Here is an 18,869-nt window from a genome sequence, read left to right as displayed (position 1 = left end):
CACAAGTCCAGAAACTATTCCTGAGCCCTGGGTCCCTCAGACCCAGCTCCTTGACATGTGTGGAGCAACACAGTTTAATAAAAAGAGCTGATCAATGTCAACTAAACATGAGCAAGTTATGTGACTTTACCAAATTAAAAACATTTCAAAAATACATTAAAAATATTTTTAAAAAATACATAAAGCAAATAATAATAATAACAAATATGCAAACAAAAGACAAAAAAGCCCAGATTATATAAGTAGGTTTTCATTTATTTATTTTCCACATATGAGGAACTGACTGTGCTCACTCAATAATTACGCCTTATACAATAAAACAATGTGACCAATAAATAATGGAAGAAATTCCAACAAAGTACAGAGAGCTGGGGAATGGCTGCAATCACAGCATTGTACGACGGTGACAGATGGACCCTTAGGCCCCCTCCTCCATTCAGAGATGGTCTTTCCCTTTTCATGTAAATGGCCTCCTTGACTCCGCCCTCAAACCAGCGTTCCTCCCTGTCCTGGATGTGAACATCCTCATCATTGATTGATTGAATGATTGATTGAGTCCTGGCCTGACGAGGTAGCTCTGCTGTGTTGTGCCATCCTCTTTGCCAGAGGGTGTGTGGTCTCCCCGATGTATGAATCCTGGCAATCCTCCTAGTACTTCACAGCGTACACTATGTTACTCTCTTTGTGTCGGGGGACCCGATCCTTGGGGTGGACCAGTTTTTGCCACAGCATGTTTTGGGCTTTAAAAGCCACAGTGACACTGTTTAGAAAAAATGCTTCACCTCCTTTGTTTAGTGTTTGGTTATGTGAGACTATTGCATGTTTGTATATTGAAGAGGTTCGTTATCGTCTTACACTCACTTTAAGTTTGCCAAAATCTGGGGCCTTTCTCAATTATATTAATGGGGATTCGGAACTGAAGAAGCTTCTCAGATGAGAGGTGAAACATCTTCAAACAACTTAAACAAGTCCAGACGCTTTTCTTTACAAGCTCCTTTGACTACGATGACCTGGATGACTGAGAACCTTCACAGACGTCAGTATTTTACGTGTCGGGAGTGAGAACGGGTGCGTAGTCCCAGGTGGGGCTGTGGGACTTGTAAATGACAAGGACCTGGTTTAATTTTGATTTTTCACTGGAGTACATAGATTTGGTTACATATATTGAGAAATTAATTTGCTATGACCTTGAAACAGAAAACCCAAAAAAAATAACAATAATTATCTTATATCTTTTTTATTAATTAATTTTATTAATCACTTCTCGTTACCCCATGTATACTACACGATGCATGACGCACAATGAAGGCGAAACTCGGGCCGATCACCAAAACGGTCGCACGACTGAAAAATCAGCTCAAAAATCGCAGTGTATGCCCAGCATTACAGATTCTGATCCGTCGGCGCGTGCGCGCTCTGTGTTTACGTCATTGTGCAGAATCCGTGCACCTGCTCTCATTTACTGTTTCAGCTGTTTGGTGGTTGTTGAAATTTATGAGGTTCAAACTGAGATTCTGGCGTTTGGGGCAAAATAGATTTATATTTAAAAATTCAGGACTTTAATGAATTGATTTTAATCGGAAAATGGATCAACAAAACCCACCCCTAACATGGAGCAACTGCATTTCTGCTTCCTCATATTATGTGGGTGTTCCACAAATGTGCAACTTGCTGCAGCTCTTCCTGTTAAACATTTACAGTTAGAAAAATCTTATATCAGTACAAAAACACATTTCTTTTGGCTCAACATGTCACCCAAGAGCACCGTATCAGTCAGAACAATAGAGTTTATCAAAAATACCCAACAACAAGAATAACAGTGGTAGATGCGTAATATTGGGGAAAATTTAAAGTAATTATTGAACGTGAATTGTTTTAGTCAGCCTGATTTTATGTTTCTGGCCAATGAAATATGATTTTTTTTCCTATTCTGAACACAATGATAATAAGCCTGGTTTACAAGCATGATGGCTGTTAAAGCCAACTTTTTATCCTCTCTCTGTCTGTCTTTCTCTCAACCCCATAAGGATCAAGATATTTCGGTAAATATCTCACAGTACTCTGCGTGATAACATAACCTGCCTGAATGCAGTTCAGGCGGTGTAGTTTATATCCATGGACCCTGCCGTGTCCCTCCAGTTTATCAAGAAGAAATCCTGCCACCTCAGTCAGATCGGACCCATTCTTTCTCCTGTACAGTCCCATGCGTTTTAGGTTTCTTCTAAGTGTCCGCATGCTTATCACAGTACTGTCCAAGCTGCTCAATAACAGCAAGATCTCCCCATGCCTCAGTCCAAGCACAAAATAGAACTTAATGAATTCAGATAAACCAGCCATTTTCTCGCACTCTGATCTGCACTGTCATCCACTTCACTATGTTTTAAGGCAAACGAATATATCGTGTTTGAACAATAAAAGATATGCTATAACGTAAAAACTTTATCGTTCAAACAATATGATTATCACATTCTAACAATATAATATTTATATTGTAATAACGTGATATTATGTTGTTCAAACGTGAAAAATATATTGTTAGAACAAGTTTTCATGTTATTATGGGATATACCTCTATTTTTCTTTTGCTTGGGTGGCAGCTCTACACTTCCGTAACTTGATCCAACAAAACTGAAGAACAACATTTTAGCCCTTTTAGATTATTTATAAAGAAAGTCTGCCATATATCCATATATGTTCCTGACTTTCCAGTAATCAGACCACACACGATACATTAATAGAAGGACATTTTATTTTTATAAAACATTCTTACATAATGACCAACAACTTTTTTATATTCACTCTGAATTTCCATATAGGAACTATGGTACTGCACGTGTATAGTATCCACCAATAAAATCAGAGTAAAAACTGTTCACAAGTCAATAAAAGTCAATAAAACATTTCCTACCCACTTAAATAATTGTATCAAACTCTATATAAACACAGCGCTCAAATAAATGCACACAAAGACACATTAGAAAATAATGTAGTAACATCATACAATTTTTTTAAACCCTCAATATCAGTAATTATTATGTGCATGTATTTTGATATTTACCAGTTTTATATCTAAATTTATGTTATCTTATTGTTTACAAAGTAAATTTTTCACAGCTATTTTTCTTCCTATTTAAATGAATAAAACTTGCAAAGAACAGATCAGAAATTATTATTATGTTTTTAATCCTGCCATAAAATATTTGTGGCTCATATAATACAAATCATACAATTAATATTTCAAATATATCATCTGTAAACTGTTCAGTATTTCCAGGTTTGCAGTGGAAATCATTAACAGACAATAATTTGGTGAATTACTTTGAATTACTTTTACTTTCAAATGGAGAAGATAGAAAATGAATGTCCTTTTATGAGGACTATCACTCGCTCTCTGGTCTGAGGCAACTGTAGGTCCTTTGTGATGTTCCATGTGTTTTATTTTATGTTCACTTTCAAACACTGGTATGAAACTCATGTGTTCTTCTCTGTTTTACTGCCGCACTGTTTAAAGTCATCAGGCTATGATGCATTTATGTTTTTGTTTATATTTGTTAATTTTTTCTTCATGCTTTTTCTGCATCTCCTCCAATTCTTTCTTCAGTCTTTCTTCTTTGTCACTGGAGACCTTGTGCAAATGAGAATACTCATGTTTGTGTTTCTCATGCTCTTGCACTAACATCTTAAATGTTTCCTTCAGATCCCTTATCTCTTCATTATATTTCTCTATCAGAGATTCAAAGTCACTGGTGTATTTCTCTTTGAAGTCATTGAGGTCTTCAGCTTGATTCCTGGCCTCGTCTTCATATTTCTGCTTCATTTGTTTCATTTTTTTCTTGTTGTCATTCTCTAATTCTCTTCTTTTTCTTTCCTCCTGTTCTATTCTGACACAGTCATCTTTTATTCTTTTGTGATAATCTTCTTTTTCCTTTTCATATTTTTCTGTCAGCTTTTTGATTTTCTTATCTTCTGCTTCTCGTCTCTGTTTACTTTCTTTATACCTATTGTCCCACCATTCTTTCCTTTCCATCTCCCAGGCCTCTCTCTCTCTTTTCATTTCTTCTCTGTTTTGCTCCAGCTCTCTGATGAGCTCTTCTTTTGATTCAGATTCTATTTGCTTCTCCAAAGTTTCCAGTTTTTGTTTCCATAGTTGTTGTTGAGTTTCTTCCTGTTCTTTCTTCTTTCTGTTTTCATCTTCTCTGATTTTCTGTTCTCTCTCTCTCTCTTCTCGCTCCTGGTTAATGCGTTCCTCCATCTGCTTGAGTTTTTTCAAGCTCTGCTCTTTCTCAGACTCAAATTTAGAGATCTGTTCCTCCATTTCTCTTTTTATTTTTTGCATTTCTTCTTCATGTTTCCTTTTAAGCACCCCCTTCTCTCTTATCATGTCTTCATCCTTCTGTTTCAGCAGCCTCTCCATCTCCTTCTGTATCGCTGCCTCGGCCTCTTGGAACATCTCAGTGGTGTAGTATCTGCCATAATTGTCTTTCAACATGGCTTCAATTTTGATCAGCAGGTCTGTCACTTGTCTACGGTTTTTTGGATCTTTGTTGTTGAAGACGTGGTATCTGCCTCCACAGCCTTTAATCAGAGTTTTTACAAAATCAGCACATTCTTCTTCTATGTAACGTTCAATGGACATGTCTTCAAGCTCATCTCCTCCGGTGAAGGTAACAATGATGAAGTTTCCTGACTTCTTTCCAAAAATCTCTTTGATCTTTTTCACAGTTTCTTCCTCCTCCTCTGTAAATCGACCGATCTGCAGCACCAGTAAGAACACGTGAGGTCCAGGAGACAACATGCTGATACAGTTCAGAAGCTCCTGTCGAACTTCGTAACTGGACAGAGTCGTGTCAAACAAGCCGGGGGTGTCGACCACAACAACAGGACATCCATCAATCTCTCCTGCTGCTTTCTGACATTCTCTGGTCACAGATTTCCCACTGGCTTTGGATAAAAACACCTTTTTGCCCAAAATGGTGTTTGCAGTTGCACTTTTCCCACTGCCAGTTTTTCCAAGCAGCACCATCCTGATGGACTGTTCAGTTTGATTTGCATCATCAGATGAAGCCACACTGCTGCGTTTAACTTCCTGCAATTCAGCTTTAAGTCTTGTTACCTTTTCCATTTGAGCTTTGGTGAACATTTCCTTTGTGAAGCACTTGGATCCTTTAGCTTTCATCTTTTCCACTTCATGCAGAAGCTTTGCGATCATTCGCTTTTCCTTGATGTTGAGAACAACATATCGTCCTCGATAAGTCTGACAGAGGTTCTGAATGTCTGTGTCTTGTCTAACAGAGTTAAGAACAGCTGGATCTGTAGGATCTGAGTCCACAGTGAACAGAATCATGGTGAAGTCATTGACTCGAGAGCTGAATGTGTTCTGGATGGTCTCTAACTCTTCCTTGTCTTCATCAGTGAGGGGAGCCACAGGTAGGACCAGGATGAAGGCATGGACACCCTCAGGATCACAGAGGGAGATACACCTGAGTGATTCCTCCATCACTGCCTGCTGAGGTTTTCCATACAAGGCAGGCAGCTCCACCAGGGAAACCCAACGTCCACACACCTCTCCCTGATGTTTAACACACTCTGATGAGTTGGAGACTGAATGAAGCTCAGTCTGACCTAAAATGGCCTTGGCTGCTGACGTCTTCTCTGCTGCTCTCCTCCCACACAGAACCAGGTTCAGACTGGACTTCAGATTGGGTTTAGCCTCTTCTTTTAACAGAACCAGGTTTAACGATGGTTTGATGAGTTCAGATTTTATTCTTCTGATCTCTTCAGGTGGTTTGATGTCTTCAGACTTTGGTCTGATGGTCTCTTCAGTTTGTTTGATGTATTGGGACTGAGATCTTCTGATCTTTTCAGGTGGTTTGATGTCTTCAGACTTTGGTCTGATGGTCTCTTCAGTTTGTTTGATGTATTGGGACTGAGATCTTCTGATCTTTTCAGGTGGTTTGATGTCTTCAGACTTTGGTCTGATGGTCTCTTCGGTGACTGTGAGAAATTTTCCTTTGTTCTCATGCACGATGTTCTCAATCTTCTCCATCAACTGTCTGTGATCATTTTCAAACATGTTGTACTGTCTACCTTCACAATCTCTAAGTAGAGAATTAACTGAAACTCCCATCTCCTCCTCATCTGTGATGATGACCATTGAGTGTTTAAAGGCATTTTCATTAAACACACTCAGGGTCAAATTCAGAGTTTTTCTGCTCTGCGTAGTAAAATCAGAAGGTTTCACCATCAGCAGTAGAACATTTGGTCCAGGAGGACAGAGACTCACACAGCTCTTCATCTCTTCTCTCGCTGCTTTCAGAGACGGACTTAAGAAGTCGGGAGTTTTCACTACTGTTAAAGGTTTTCCTCTCCACTCTCCATCGAAAACCTCTCTGTCTGGAGAAAATCCGTAATTTTTCTTCACAATAAAGTTACAGAATTCTGTCTTCTTTGCTGAGTTTCCTCCAAACAGCAAAATGCAGAGTCTACGTCCTGTAAAGGAGCAAAGATACAAACAGGAAATTACTCTCAGACTGTCTGACTGATCCTAAAAGCCTTTTGGTCTTTCTTCACTTTTTTCATCTTCAGTAAATACTGCTTCATGTTTTTGGTGGATAGTTCCTTCTGAGCACTTTTTAGAAAGTGTCTTTATGTTAAAATATCTACAGATAGAGTTTGGGGTTTTTACTTACCAACAGGCTGAGGATAATTCAAAGTAACAGGAGCTTCTTTTCTTTGTTCAGTGCTGGTGTGCTGACAGATCACATGTGTTCCATTGTTCATTTCTACAATGCGTTCCATGTTTTCTAGTAACTCCCAAATGTTGAGGTTTTCAAGCTGCAGTGACTTGTTATTACATCTTTGCATCATTTCCTGTATAGCTGCATAGTACATGAACATATACCCTAAACCTAGACGCCTGGGTGGTGATATCAGAACCAGTGAATGATCAAAGGAATGATCACTGAAGAAGTTCAGGACTCTGCAGAGTCTCGTTTTTTGATGCTCAGTGAAGTCTTCAGGCTGTAGAACCAGCAGGAACACATGAGGTCCAGGATCAGAGAGCCTCACACAGTTTTTCACGTGTTCCTTTATTTTCTCCTCTGAGATGTTTGGATGAAGCAGATCTGGAGTGTTGATGAGAAATATTTCTTTCCCTTGAATGTGTCCACTGACTCTGACACATCGGTCCAGTTCTTCCTCAGGGTTGAACTTTTTCTCTCTCAGTATAAAGTTCCCCACTGAGCTCCTCTCAGACCAGCTGTTCCCCAGCAGGACAGCTCTGAGCTCAGACACTGAAACGACAGCAAACACAAACACTGAACAAAGAATCTTTCAAAGTTAATACAAGCAGCAACAAAATTATATCATAGGTTGTAATTTATTTTTAATAAGTTCTCCCCTGTAACCGTTGAGTTTTAATTATTGAAAATTTGTTCTCTTGTTAAAATATGTGTTATTTTTTCTAGTATTTATGGACCATTACTGAACCATAGATATATATTCATATATGAGAATACTACATAAAGTTTGAGAGTTGACCTCTGTTAAAAGCTCAGTTTTACATCCACAGTGTTATAATCTGAAGACCAATTTTTTTTTTCTTGTTTGGCACAATTTTATTTCTATAATCTCTTTTGAGCATCATTGTCACAGAATGCATCAGTTTCAATAAATTGCACCAACTTCATGTCTGTGGCATGGAGCTACACAAACACTGGTATCCTGAATGTTTGATCTCTTAACATGAAGTTAAGGAGAAATTTGATATGCTGTAACCTCTCCCAGAAATGACACCCAAAAGTTTACATAAAATAGTTTTCTTCACTTTTCTATACATTATATTAGCTTTAAATGTAAAGAGAGAAAGCAGAGTCCGTGCACTAAGAGGTTTTCATTATTCCAAACAGGCTTCTGTGACAGGTTGAAGGACTACTGCATATAAAACTGTTCAGTTAATACTCATTCATATCAGTTGATATAAGGATGAAAATAATGTAAATATGGTAAGAAAATGGTTAAGAGTTTATTATTTTTCATGTTATATTAATGGCTTTCATGTTATTTAAGAGAACTGCAATCTATACATCAGTGATCGGCTAGTAAGCCTTTTCTGGGATCGATTAGTAGTGTCTCTATTCTCCACTAGGGGGCTTTCGCGCGTTCTCCTCACTGCAATAAACTACTGCATGAGAGACGCAAGTCATAATCACTCTCGTGATTCTTTTCCCCCTGTTTTCAGGTAAAAGTGTTTAAAAGTTGATATATTTCCAATGTGTACACTGTTAAGATATTTAAGAGGTAATCCTTCATTGTTTTGTAAGCTTTAGAAGCATTATATTACAGTTTTGTGCACATGTATGTGGCGGTTTTGAGCCTCAGTTTTGTACTGTGTAATGGCCATTAAGATAACGGCAGGAGCTAAAAATGCTGCGATTGTCAGCCATTTTGTCAGGTAACCTGCTCAAGTATATGTATAGTAAGCACTTTAAATAATAAACCGAAATACTAGTGTTTTTCTTCCACCATGTGACATTTAGCAGTACAGAATGTGAAACGTTTCTGCTCATTTTCACTGCAATAAACTACTGCATGAGAGACGCAAGTCATAATCACTCTCGTGATTCTTTTCCCCCTGTTTTCAGGGGTGTAACACTTCAACTTCCTGCTATATTTTGTCTTCACCTGCTTCTGCCTAATGTCTTCCACCTTAAATTGCCCAGTTAAAGTTTGCATTAAACATATTCTTTTCTTTAAAAACTCACTGTAGGGTGGCAGAAATTCGATGCTGTTCCTGCGACGTCTGGGAAAAGTGTCTTGTGGTCCTGCAAAGATAAAGAAATAAATAACTCTTCTTTCATTATTATTAGTAGTTGTAGGAGCCATTCTTGGGTTAATACCTTATGTGGTCGCTAGAGGTCACCTTTTTCTGTTTTGATCATGTAAAGGTATTTAAGGTAGACGCACGTAATCGGCGTCAGGTGTGTCATTAATTGTAAGAAGGCAAACAGTTTGTGACCGTTGCGCTGTTATGTTAAGTTGATACGGAATAAAGACCAAAAAGGACAAGATACATACTGCTGGATTTATTGGACTGTTTACTTAATTCATGCATACCAGTGACATCGCGTCACCCCCGTTAACGACCACCTCAGTGGCTTCAAGCGTAGGCTTAGCCTCTACAGTAGTAGTTTATGCACTGAGACATAATGTGTTATCCTGCAATGACTACATCAGATGGAAGAAAGCACTTTTAATGTCAACGGCTGACTGCATGAACAGATCACATTAGTTCTGGGAAAGATTATTAAACATGACTGTTAATTTTCAGAAAATACATTCTGACATTCTCACTACCTAATTTATAGCCAAAGTATTCACTCACTGTCTCTGTACTGTTTCGCTAGCTTAGCTTAGCTCGTAGCCGACTCGTTAGCACCATGGCTACTTCACCTGTCCCTCCTGCACTTTCCTGCTCATTGTGTCAGATGTTTAGCTACTCCTCGGCCTCCTTTAGCAGTAATGAGATCTGTAACAAATGTAGCATATTTGCAGCTCTGGAGGCCAGGATTACTGAATTGGAGACTCGGCTTCGCACCCTTCATTCACCCGTAGCTAGCCAGGCCCCTGTAGCTGGTGCAGCCGAAGAGAGCGTAGGCCCCGCTAGCTGTTCCCCGGCAGACCCCAAGCAGCTGGGGAAAGAGGGCGGCTAGGTGACGGTGAGGAGGAAGCATAGTCTTAAACAGAAGCCCCAGGTACACCACCAACCTGGTCCCCTCCCCAATCAGACCAGGAGTGACATGTTTAGCTGCATGTTCTCCTTAAATTGCTGGCTGTCTGAGTGGTGTCCCAGAAACGATGTGGGCTTCATAGATAATTGGCAAACCTTCTGGAGGAAACCTGGTCTTGTTAGGAGAGACGGCATCCATCCCACTTTGGATGGAGCAGCTCTCATTTCAGGAAATATGGACAAATTTATTAAACCCCCCAAAATATGACTATCCAGAGTTGGGACCAGGAAGCAGAGTTGCAGTCTTACACGCCTCTCTGCAGCTTCTCTCCTCCTGCTACCCCCCCCCCAAAAAAAACCCATCTCCACAGAGACTGTGTCAGCTCCCAAAAAGACAAAAAACAAACTAAAAACCAGCAACAAACAACTTAAACATAAACAATCACAAAGAAAGAACAGTACAGTATCCACATCTGAACCAAAGAGTAAATCAGTGAAATGTGGATTATTAAATATTAGGTCTCTCTCCTCCAAGTCTCTGTTAGTACATGACTTAATAATTGATCAACAAATCGATTTACTCTGCCTTACAGAAACCTGGTTGCAGCAGGATGATTATGTTAGTTTAAATGAATCAACACCCCCGAGTCATTCTAACTACCAGAAATCTCGAAACACAGGCCGAGGGGGCGGTGTGGCAGCAATTTTTCACACCAGCCTATTAATCAACGAAAGACCCAGACAGACTTTTAATTCATTTGAAAGCCTGATGCTTAACCTCGTCCACCCCAGCTGTAAAACTCCACCTATCATCCACCTGGGCCTTACACAGAGTTTCTGTCTGATTTCTCAGACTTTTTATCTGATTTAGTTCTCAGCTCAGATAAAATAATTATTGTGGGTGATTTTAACATCCATGTAGATGCTAAAAATGACAGCCTCACTATGGCATTTAATCTGTTATTAGACTCAATTGGCTTCTCTCAAACTGTAAAAGAACCCACCCACCACTTTAATCACACTCTAGATCTTGTTTTAACATATGACATAGAAACTGAACATTTAACAGTGTTTCCTGAAAACCCTCTCCTGTCTGATCATTTCCTGATAACATTTACATTTACAATAATTGATTACACAGCAGTGGAGAGTAGACTTTATCACAGTAGATGTCTTTCTGAAAACGCTGTAACTAAGTTTAAGAAAGACATCTACTGTAATCCACCACTGTTATCATCTTCAATGCCCTGTACCAACATAGAGCAGAGCAGCTATCTGAACGCTACTCCAACAGAGGTCGATTATCTTGTTAATAATTTTACCTCCTCACTACGTACGACTCTGGATACTGTAGCTCCTGTGAAAACTAAGGTCTCTAATCAGAAGTACCTGACTCCGTGGTATAATTCTCAAGCACGTACCCTAAAGCAGATGACTCGTAAGCTGGAGAGGAAATGGCGTGTCACAAATTTAGAGGATCATCATTTAGCCTGGAGAAATGGTTTGTTGCTTTATAAGAAAGCCCTCCTCAAAGCCAGAACATCTTACTATTCATCACTGATTGAAGACAATAGGAACAACCCCAGGTTTCTCTTCAGCACTATAGCCAGGCTGACAAACAGTCAGAGCTCTGTTGAGCCAACCATCCCTTTAACATTAACTAGCAATGACTTCATGAACTTCTTCACAAATAAAATTTTTATCATTAGAGAAAAAATTACCAATAATCATCCCACAGATAAGATAAGGCATCCTAGAACAGAGCTGGCCCTTCGGATAAGCCTGTTCAGTCTTTTCCTGTCCCCAGCAGACCACACCATAGAAGATGGCTGAGGCCACCACAGAGTCATAGAAGGACTTCAGGAGTGGGCCCTCCACTCCAAACTAATATTATCCACAGCTACTCTTAGTACCATTGATGTTAAGTTAGACTCTTTTTCTCCAATTGATCTTTCTGAGTTAATTTCAATAATTACTTCCTCCAAACCATCAACGTGTCTTTTAGGCCCCATTCCTACAAAACTGCTCAAAGAAGTCCTGCCATTAATTAATTCTTCGATCTTAAATATGATCAACCTATCTCTAATAATCAGCTATGTACCACAGGCCTTCAAGCTGGCTGTAGTTAAACCTTTACTCAAAAAGCCATCTCTAGACCCAGCAGTCTTAGCTAATTATAGGCCAATCTCCAACCTTCCTTTCATATCAAACATCCTTGAAAGAGTAGTTGTCAAACAGCTAACAGATCATCTGCAGAGGAATGGCTTATTTGAAGAGTTTCAGTCAGGTTTCAGAGCTCATCACAGCACAGAAACGGCTTTAGTGAAGGTTACAAATGATCTTCTTATGGCCTCTGACAGTGGACTCATCTCTGTGCTTGTCCTGCTAGACCTCAGTGCAGCGTTCGATACTGTCGACCATAATATCCTATTAGAGCGATTAGAACATGCTGTAGGTGTTACAGGTACTGTGCTGCAGTGGTTTGTATCATATCTATCTAATAGACTCCAATTTGTGCATGTAAATGGAGAGTCCTCTTCACACACTGAGGTTAATTATGGAGTTCCACAGGGTTCAGTGCTAGGACCAATTCTGTTTACATTATACATGCTTCCCTTAGGCAGCATCATTAGAAGAGATAGCATACATTTACACTGCTATGCAGATGACACCCAGCTCTATCTGTCCATGAAGCCAGATAACACACACCAATGAGTTAAACTGCAGGAATGTCTTAAAGACATAAAGACCTGGATGGCCGCTAACTTTCTGCTTCTTAATTCAGATCAAACTGAGGTTATTGTACTCGGCCCTGAAAATCTTAGAAATATGGTATCTAACCAGATTCTTACTCTGGATGGCATTACCTTGGCCTCCAGTAACGCTGTGAGGAACCTTGGAGTCATTTTTGACCAGGACATGTCCTTCAACGCACATATTAAACAAATATGTAAGACTGCTTTCTTCCATTTGTGCAACATCTCTAAAGTTAGAAATATCCTGTCTCAGAGTGACGCTGAAAAACTAGTTCGTGCATTTATTACTTCCAGGCTGGACGACTGTAATTCATTATTATCAGGAAGTCCTAAAAACTCCCTGAAAAGCCTTCAGTTAATCCAAAATGCTGCAGCAAGAGTCCCAACAGGGACTAGAAAGAGAGAGCAGATTTCTCCTGTTTTGGCTTCCTGTTAAATCCAGAATTCAAAATCCTGCTCCTCACATACAAGGTCTTAAATAATCAGGCCCCATCTTATCTTAATGACCTTGTAGTACCATATCACCCTATTAGAGCACTTCGCTCTCGCACTGCAGGCTTACTTGTTGTTCCTAGAGTATTTAAAAGTAGAATGGGAGGCAGAGCCTTCAGTTTTCAGGCCCCTCTTCTGTGGAACCAGCTTCCAGTTTGGATTCAGGAGACAGACACTATCTCTACTTTTAAGATTAGGCTTCAAACTTTCCTTTTTGCTAAAGCATATAGTTAGGGCTGGACCAGGTGACCCTGAATCCTCCCTTAGTTATGCTGCAATAGACGTAGGCTGCCGGGGGATTCCCATGATGCATTGAGTTTTTCCCTTTCCAGTCACCTTTCTCACTCACTATGTATTAATAGACCTCTCTGCATTGAATCATATCTGTTATTAACCTCTGTCTCTCTTCCACAGCATGTCTTTATCCTGTCTTCCTTCTCTCTCCCCAACCAATCACAGCAGATGGCCCCGCCCCTCCCTGAGCCTGGTTCTGCTGGAGGTTTCTTCCTGTTCAAAGGAAGTTTTTCCTTCCCACTGTCGCCAAAGTGCTGCTCATAGGGGGTCATATGATTGTTGGGTTTTTCTCTGTATCTATGAAGCGCCTTGAGGCGACTTTTGTTGTGATTTGGCGCTATATAAATAAAATTGAATTGAACTGAATTGACATATGTTATTGGTTAAACACATTGTTAAAGCATGTTACATGCAACACAGCATCCTGGTTCAGCAAAGACACTCAGATGAGACCTGCTGTACCATATTAACCTGTAGTCACATCGTTTATCCTCTAATAATCACTTTTTCTTCATTTTTTTCACATTTCTCCAAACAGGAGAAACCAAGAAACAATTAAATTATTGTCAGAAAGTGCTTGTAGAGGGAGGTAACTCACAGATACTGCATGTAAGTGTGACAAAGTAAGACTCACCAAATGCTGCTGCCATGCTGTCATTCAGCTGCAGAACTCACTGACTGTGGAGTTAAAAAGAAAAAACAACAATGACAGAGAAAACAGTTTGTTTTTCATGTTTGAACCTCTGACATCGAAGGAGTTTTGCACAGACGGTGCTGGATACAGACACTTGGATGGTTTTATGTAAATATTCACAACAAAGCGAACAAAAACTTGTCTTCAGAAGCACGACTGCCTGTAAAACATGGCAGAAAGTCCCTTTCAGACTGTTGTTCACTTTAAGGTGAATGGAAGTACTCTCAATGAATCATATTCAGTTCTTCCAAATGAACTCTCCTTATTTGAGTCAAGAATAAAGATGTAATCTGTCCATGAAGCCAGATAACACACACCAATGAGTTAAACTGCAGGAATGTCTCAAAGACATAAAGACCTGGATGGCCGCTAACTTTCTGCTTCTTAATTCAGATCAAACTGAGGTTATTGTACTCGGCCCTGAAAATCTTGGAAATATGGTATCTAAGCAGATTCTTACTCTGGATGGCATTACCTTGGCCTCCAGTAACGCTGTGAGGAACCTTGGAGTCATTTTTGACCTGTCTGTAACTGAAAATAAAATAAAATAAATAATAACAACAAAGGTCGATCAAATGGACCAATACGGCAAGGCCATGATGATCCACTTGGTAAAATAAATCCATTGGGTATCCTTGTTGGCCTTCAGACAACAATTCTGACGGCTAAAGAACCAAATGGGACAGGCAAAAAAAAAACACTGTGCAGGGGCGGGTCTAGCAAAGTTTTGCCAGGGGGGCAGGTAGGGCATTAACAGGGAAAGGGGGGCACAAAGAAATACTTTCTTATTCTCATTTAAAATGTCTCGCTTTTATTAAATAATTATCTAAATCTTTCAACCAACGTTTTTTGTTTGTTTGTTTGTTCTTCCGCTTGTCCCGTTTGGTTCTTTTGCCATCAGAATTATTGTCTAAAGGCAAAGAAATGCCCAACAGATTTACTTTACCAAATGGACCATCCCAGCCTTGCCATATTGGTCTATTTGATTCACCTTTGTTTTTATTGTTTATTTTATTTTATTTTATTTTATTTTATTTTATTTTCACTTGCTAAACATGGGACAGACATGACTGGGGGAAAGAAAGGGGAGAAAGAAAGAGAGGTAGGGAAAGAAAAACAGCGGGGAAGAGGAACGGGGATAAAGGGCAAAAAACAAAAAACCAACAAAACAAACAGACAAAAAAAATACATATATCAATCACCTGGAAAAAGAAAAAAGAGAAAGCAAGCAAAAAAAAAGAGATTAATATAATAAACAACATCATCGCGATGATCTATGTGAATATAACAGTAAATACTAAATATTAAACATTATTGTGCAGCACCTAAAATCGACAGCACACAGTGTGCTTTGTGGTAGGAGCCAAAAAGGGTGTAGTTTGTGTGTGTGATCACCCGTGTGTACACCTGTGAGCATGAGCGCGCTTGTTTTTTGTTGTTCCTTAATGTAATGATCTGCTAGAGGGTGTGGGGGGGCCACAGCCCCGTCCTCCAGGGCATGAAGCAGGTATGGAGGAGATCCAGGCCCCAGACATCCAGAGGCCCTCAGATAAATCAAAGTTTTCATCTGATGTAAAATGTATAGAAATCATACATATACCAACAAGACTGTACATCACTGTCACAACAGTGTTTGTTTTCATTCAAAGGCTTTATGGCTTTAATACCTGGTGGGCCGGTCTCTAGTCAAAATGCCGATTTTTTGTCCCAGTGCAGCCCTGGGCACGACACGCAGTGAGTTAATCTGAGAAGGTGCATTAAAAAATAAATGGCCGGGCCAGCGGTGCACATCACAAATCAGCTCGCATAGACACATTAGTTGTGCCTCTTCTTAATGACGGTATCTTAGCTAACAACCCCAACTACCAGATTGGCTAAAAATAACTTAGCCTACCGGTGAGAGGGACGCTGCTAGCTGTCAGTTTTTTCAAGCGATGTTGAAATTTCCACATTCCGACACTTCAAAAGCTTCAGGAGCTGTCCGCTCAGCGCAGCATCACCACCACGGAGATACACGGATACATCCAAAGACTGTTTTCAGGACTTTCAGGTGTTTGGACCAATGTTTTCTTTTCTGATCAAACCAGAAATCTTTAATGAGCAGCTGGATTTGTCTCGCATTAACTGGCTGAGTTAATGCCTGTTAATGCGACATCGAAATGCAGGTGATTGAACTGAAAAGCTCGACTCTGTGGGGGTCAAAGTTTGCAGAACTATGAACGCAGCTGGAATCCACAGCTGTGCGTGTTCATGGAGCTGCATGTTCACCTGTTGGACATCACTACCTGACAAGTTTAACTGTCTTCAGAACATTGCAGAGGCCTTATTGACAGTATTTGGCTCTACATATCTGTGTGAGCAGGTTTTCTCTCACATGAGTCCTCAGGTAGCCTCTGAATGCTGGACACTTGGAGACCTGTGTCTCTGAGTGGGAGCCCAGAGATCACATTAACATGTGTGTCTCTGTATTAACAAACATGCCGTATTGGCCCAGTTTATTTTTCTTATCATTGTTGTGAGGAGACCATAAATAGCATTTGTATTTTCTGTTGTACAGTTCATTTGCTGTTATGGATAAAAAGTCATTTTTTTGTTTCAAAATAGCTGATAACTATTCGCTGATAGCTGCCAACATCTGTGAACAAACATAATTCTATGAAGTTGTTCTATGTAGTGTGTAACTGTTAATAGAGAGCGTTATTAAATATATTGCTAATACAGTCATATGGCACACTGACTTCTGAGGAAATATTAGATGCACTCATCATCAGAGAGGTTGCCGACCCCTGCTTTAAAGCAACATAAGGGAACTTCTACTTGTGTCAGTGTTCTGTGATTTGGATGGCTTATCATAAAGCTATGTCCTCTAACTTTTCACCATTTTAATAGGATTTGAACACACACACACACACACACACACACACACACACACACGAATGCAGTTAGTCCTGTTCAGTGTGAGCTAACAAGTAAAAACCGGTATTTCACAAACCATTCATTGAAAATGTTCTACAGCTACATTGTCTGAAATTCAGTTGCCAAATAAGAGTACTGTAAAATAAAGCTGAAATAAACATGACTCAGAAATATCAGAAGGGCCTTAGATTAAGGTGTAAATCTTACAGTAGCTATATAATAAAGATAAAAATGGGGGAAAGATGGCATCAAAGTTAGAGGGAGAAAGCAATTAAAGGAACTCGTGAAAATCAGATAAGAGCCATAAGTTGTAACCGGCATGTAAGTGCAGAGGTCCCAGGGATGGTGCCACAAAGACAAATATGAAATCCCTGCATTACAGGTAATGTTCAGGGGCAAAGAAAATGCAGTTTACTTGGTTCGCTTCCCTGCTGTTATTCAGTAGTGGGCAGAAGTCCAGCCCAGCACCCCGGGTGCATCTGCCCTAGATATTAAAATTAAAAGCTAGCTGTTAGCAACAGCTCATCCCTTCCCTGCTGCTCCACACTGGTCACCACTGCAAATCTTTAATTTTCCCCTACCTTTTCTCTTATTTTTTTCCTCTTGCCCGCTGAACAGGACAGGTTAAACCTGAACAGGACAGGTTAAACCAGGTTAAACCTGTCCTGTTCAGGACAGAAAAGACAAGAAAGAAAAGAAAAGATAAGAAAAAAAAACAACAGCTTGGGGTCAAAATAGCCATTCGTTTTTGCCTTAATCCTCGAATCTCTCCCAATTATTTTCTTACCACATTAATGTTACCTTCCTCACTTCTTCTTCTGATGCTAACAGTGAGGTCTGGTTACTTGTTGTTGTTGGCATACGTCTAATTTCTAGTAAGGAAATGAAATAAACTAAATGGAAAGATTAAGACCAAGGTGATCACAGTTACAGTTGAGTAATATGTGCAGTAGTAACCTTGGAAATAAAGAGCAAACAGCACTATTCTTCTACACCGTTTCCGCGTCTGATTTCAGCCAGAACTCAAACTGAACCTGAAGTTATAAAAACTTCTTGAAATCTGGAGTTCAGTGAGAAAGAGAAGCTTATTTCTGTCTTTTAGTTTAACGAAGCTGTTTGCAGCACAATCACCGTTTTATCAGCAAAAAAGGGTTGAACACAAACTCACCCGACACTCATGAGACTAACTTTCCTTCCAGGTTCGTCCTCTCGTGCTGCCAGTCATCAATTATTAAAATCAGTCCATATAGCCAACACACTGACTGACTGCATCCAGCTTTCCTCTATATATTTCTTTTTCGTTTTAAAACGTTTAGTTTGATTTGATTCGACGGAGGAATTTATTACTGCGCACCGACGCGAATGAAAGCGAAAGTATTTAACTGACCAGGTGTGCATTCCAATTTGCTTAGGAAGGTTTCCACTGTAAATGACGCAGACGCGGAAGTATCTGCGTGGCGGCCATAGTAAGAGCTGCTCCAATTCTCCAAACACTAAAGAAAGGAGCTTCAGTGCTTCCTTTATTGCCTCCTTTAGCATAGGATACACTGGACCATCCTTTATGAAAAGGGAGGAGAAAATGCCGTCCCATAATTCATTGCTGACTGCAATTCGGATCGATAATCTGACCATTCACGAAAGCCATCACATAATAAAGTTGTACAGATCATTTAAATTGTAACTGCATTTCCTGTTTCACTCATAACCTGCTGATATATTTATATGTTTTAACAACAGTCTGTTAAACTCTCAGCTGGACTCTGAACGTCACACTGCGGAATAAAAACTACTTAATGTTGAGTAGTTGCTGAAGAAGGCAGAACGACATATAAGACGGTGATCTTTATTAACCTAAAAAAAGTGTGTTAATTTTTCTGTATAATCAGTGTTCATTAGTAATGTCCTTTGCTTTAGGATTACTTTTTCCTTTAGTACACTGTAAAGACTGTGACTAGAGGTTACTTAAAAAACCTATGGCAACAAAGTGACG

The 18,869-nt window shown here is 39.7% G+C and overlaps 1 protein-coding gene across 1 annotated transcript; it reads right to left on the bottom strand.

The window, feature by feature from the left end:
* Positions 1-2,599: 2,599 nt before the first annotated feature.
* On the bottom strand, positions 2,600-18,350 carry LOC146376780 (uncharacterized). The gene is made up of 5 exons (XM_084945377.1): positions 18,048-18,350; positions 13,904-13,947; positions 8,763-8,822; positions 6,690-7,292; positions 2,600-6,489 (listed from the first exon to the last, which is right to left on the bottom strand). Exons 2-5 carry the CDS (start codon positions 13,917-13,919, stop codon positions 3,515-3,517), a joined length of 3,654 nt encoding a protein of 1,217 aa, XP_084801503.1. The 5' UTR covers positions 13,920-13,947; positions 18,048-18,350; the 3' UTR covers positions 2,600-3,514.
* Positions 18,351-18,869: the final 519 nt, after the last annotated feature.

The sequence above is a fragment of the Perissodus microlepis genome, chromosome 12 (genome assembly GCF_051167445.1).
Source record: "Perissodus microlepis isolate ML-2025 ecotype Zambia chromosome 12, ASM5116744v1, whole genome shotgun sequence".
Taxonomy (NCBI): domain Eukaryota; kingdom Metazoa; phylum Chordata; class Actinopteri; order Cichliformes; family Cichlidae; genus Perissodus; species Perissodus microlepis.
Note: the sequence above shows the minus strand (reverse complement) of the source record. Positions and strands in the feature narration are given on the sequence as shown.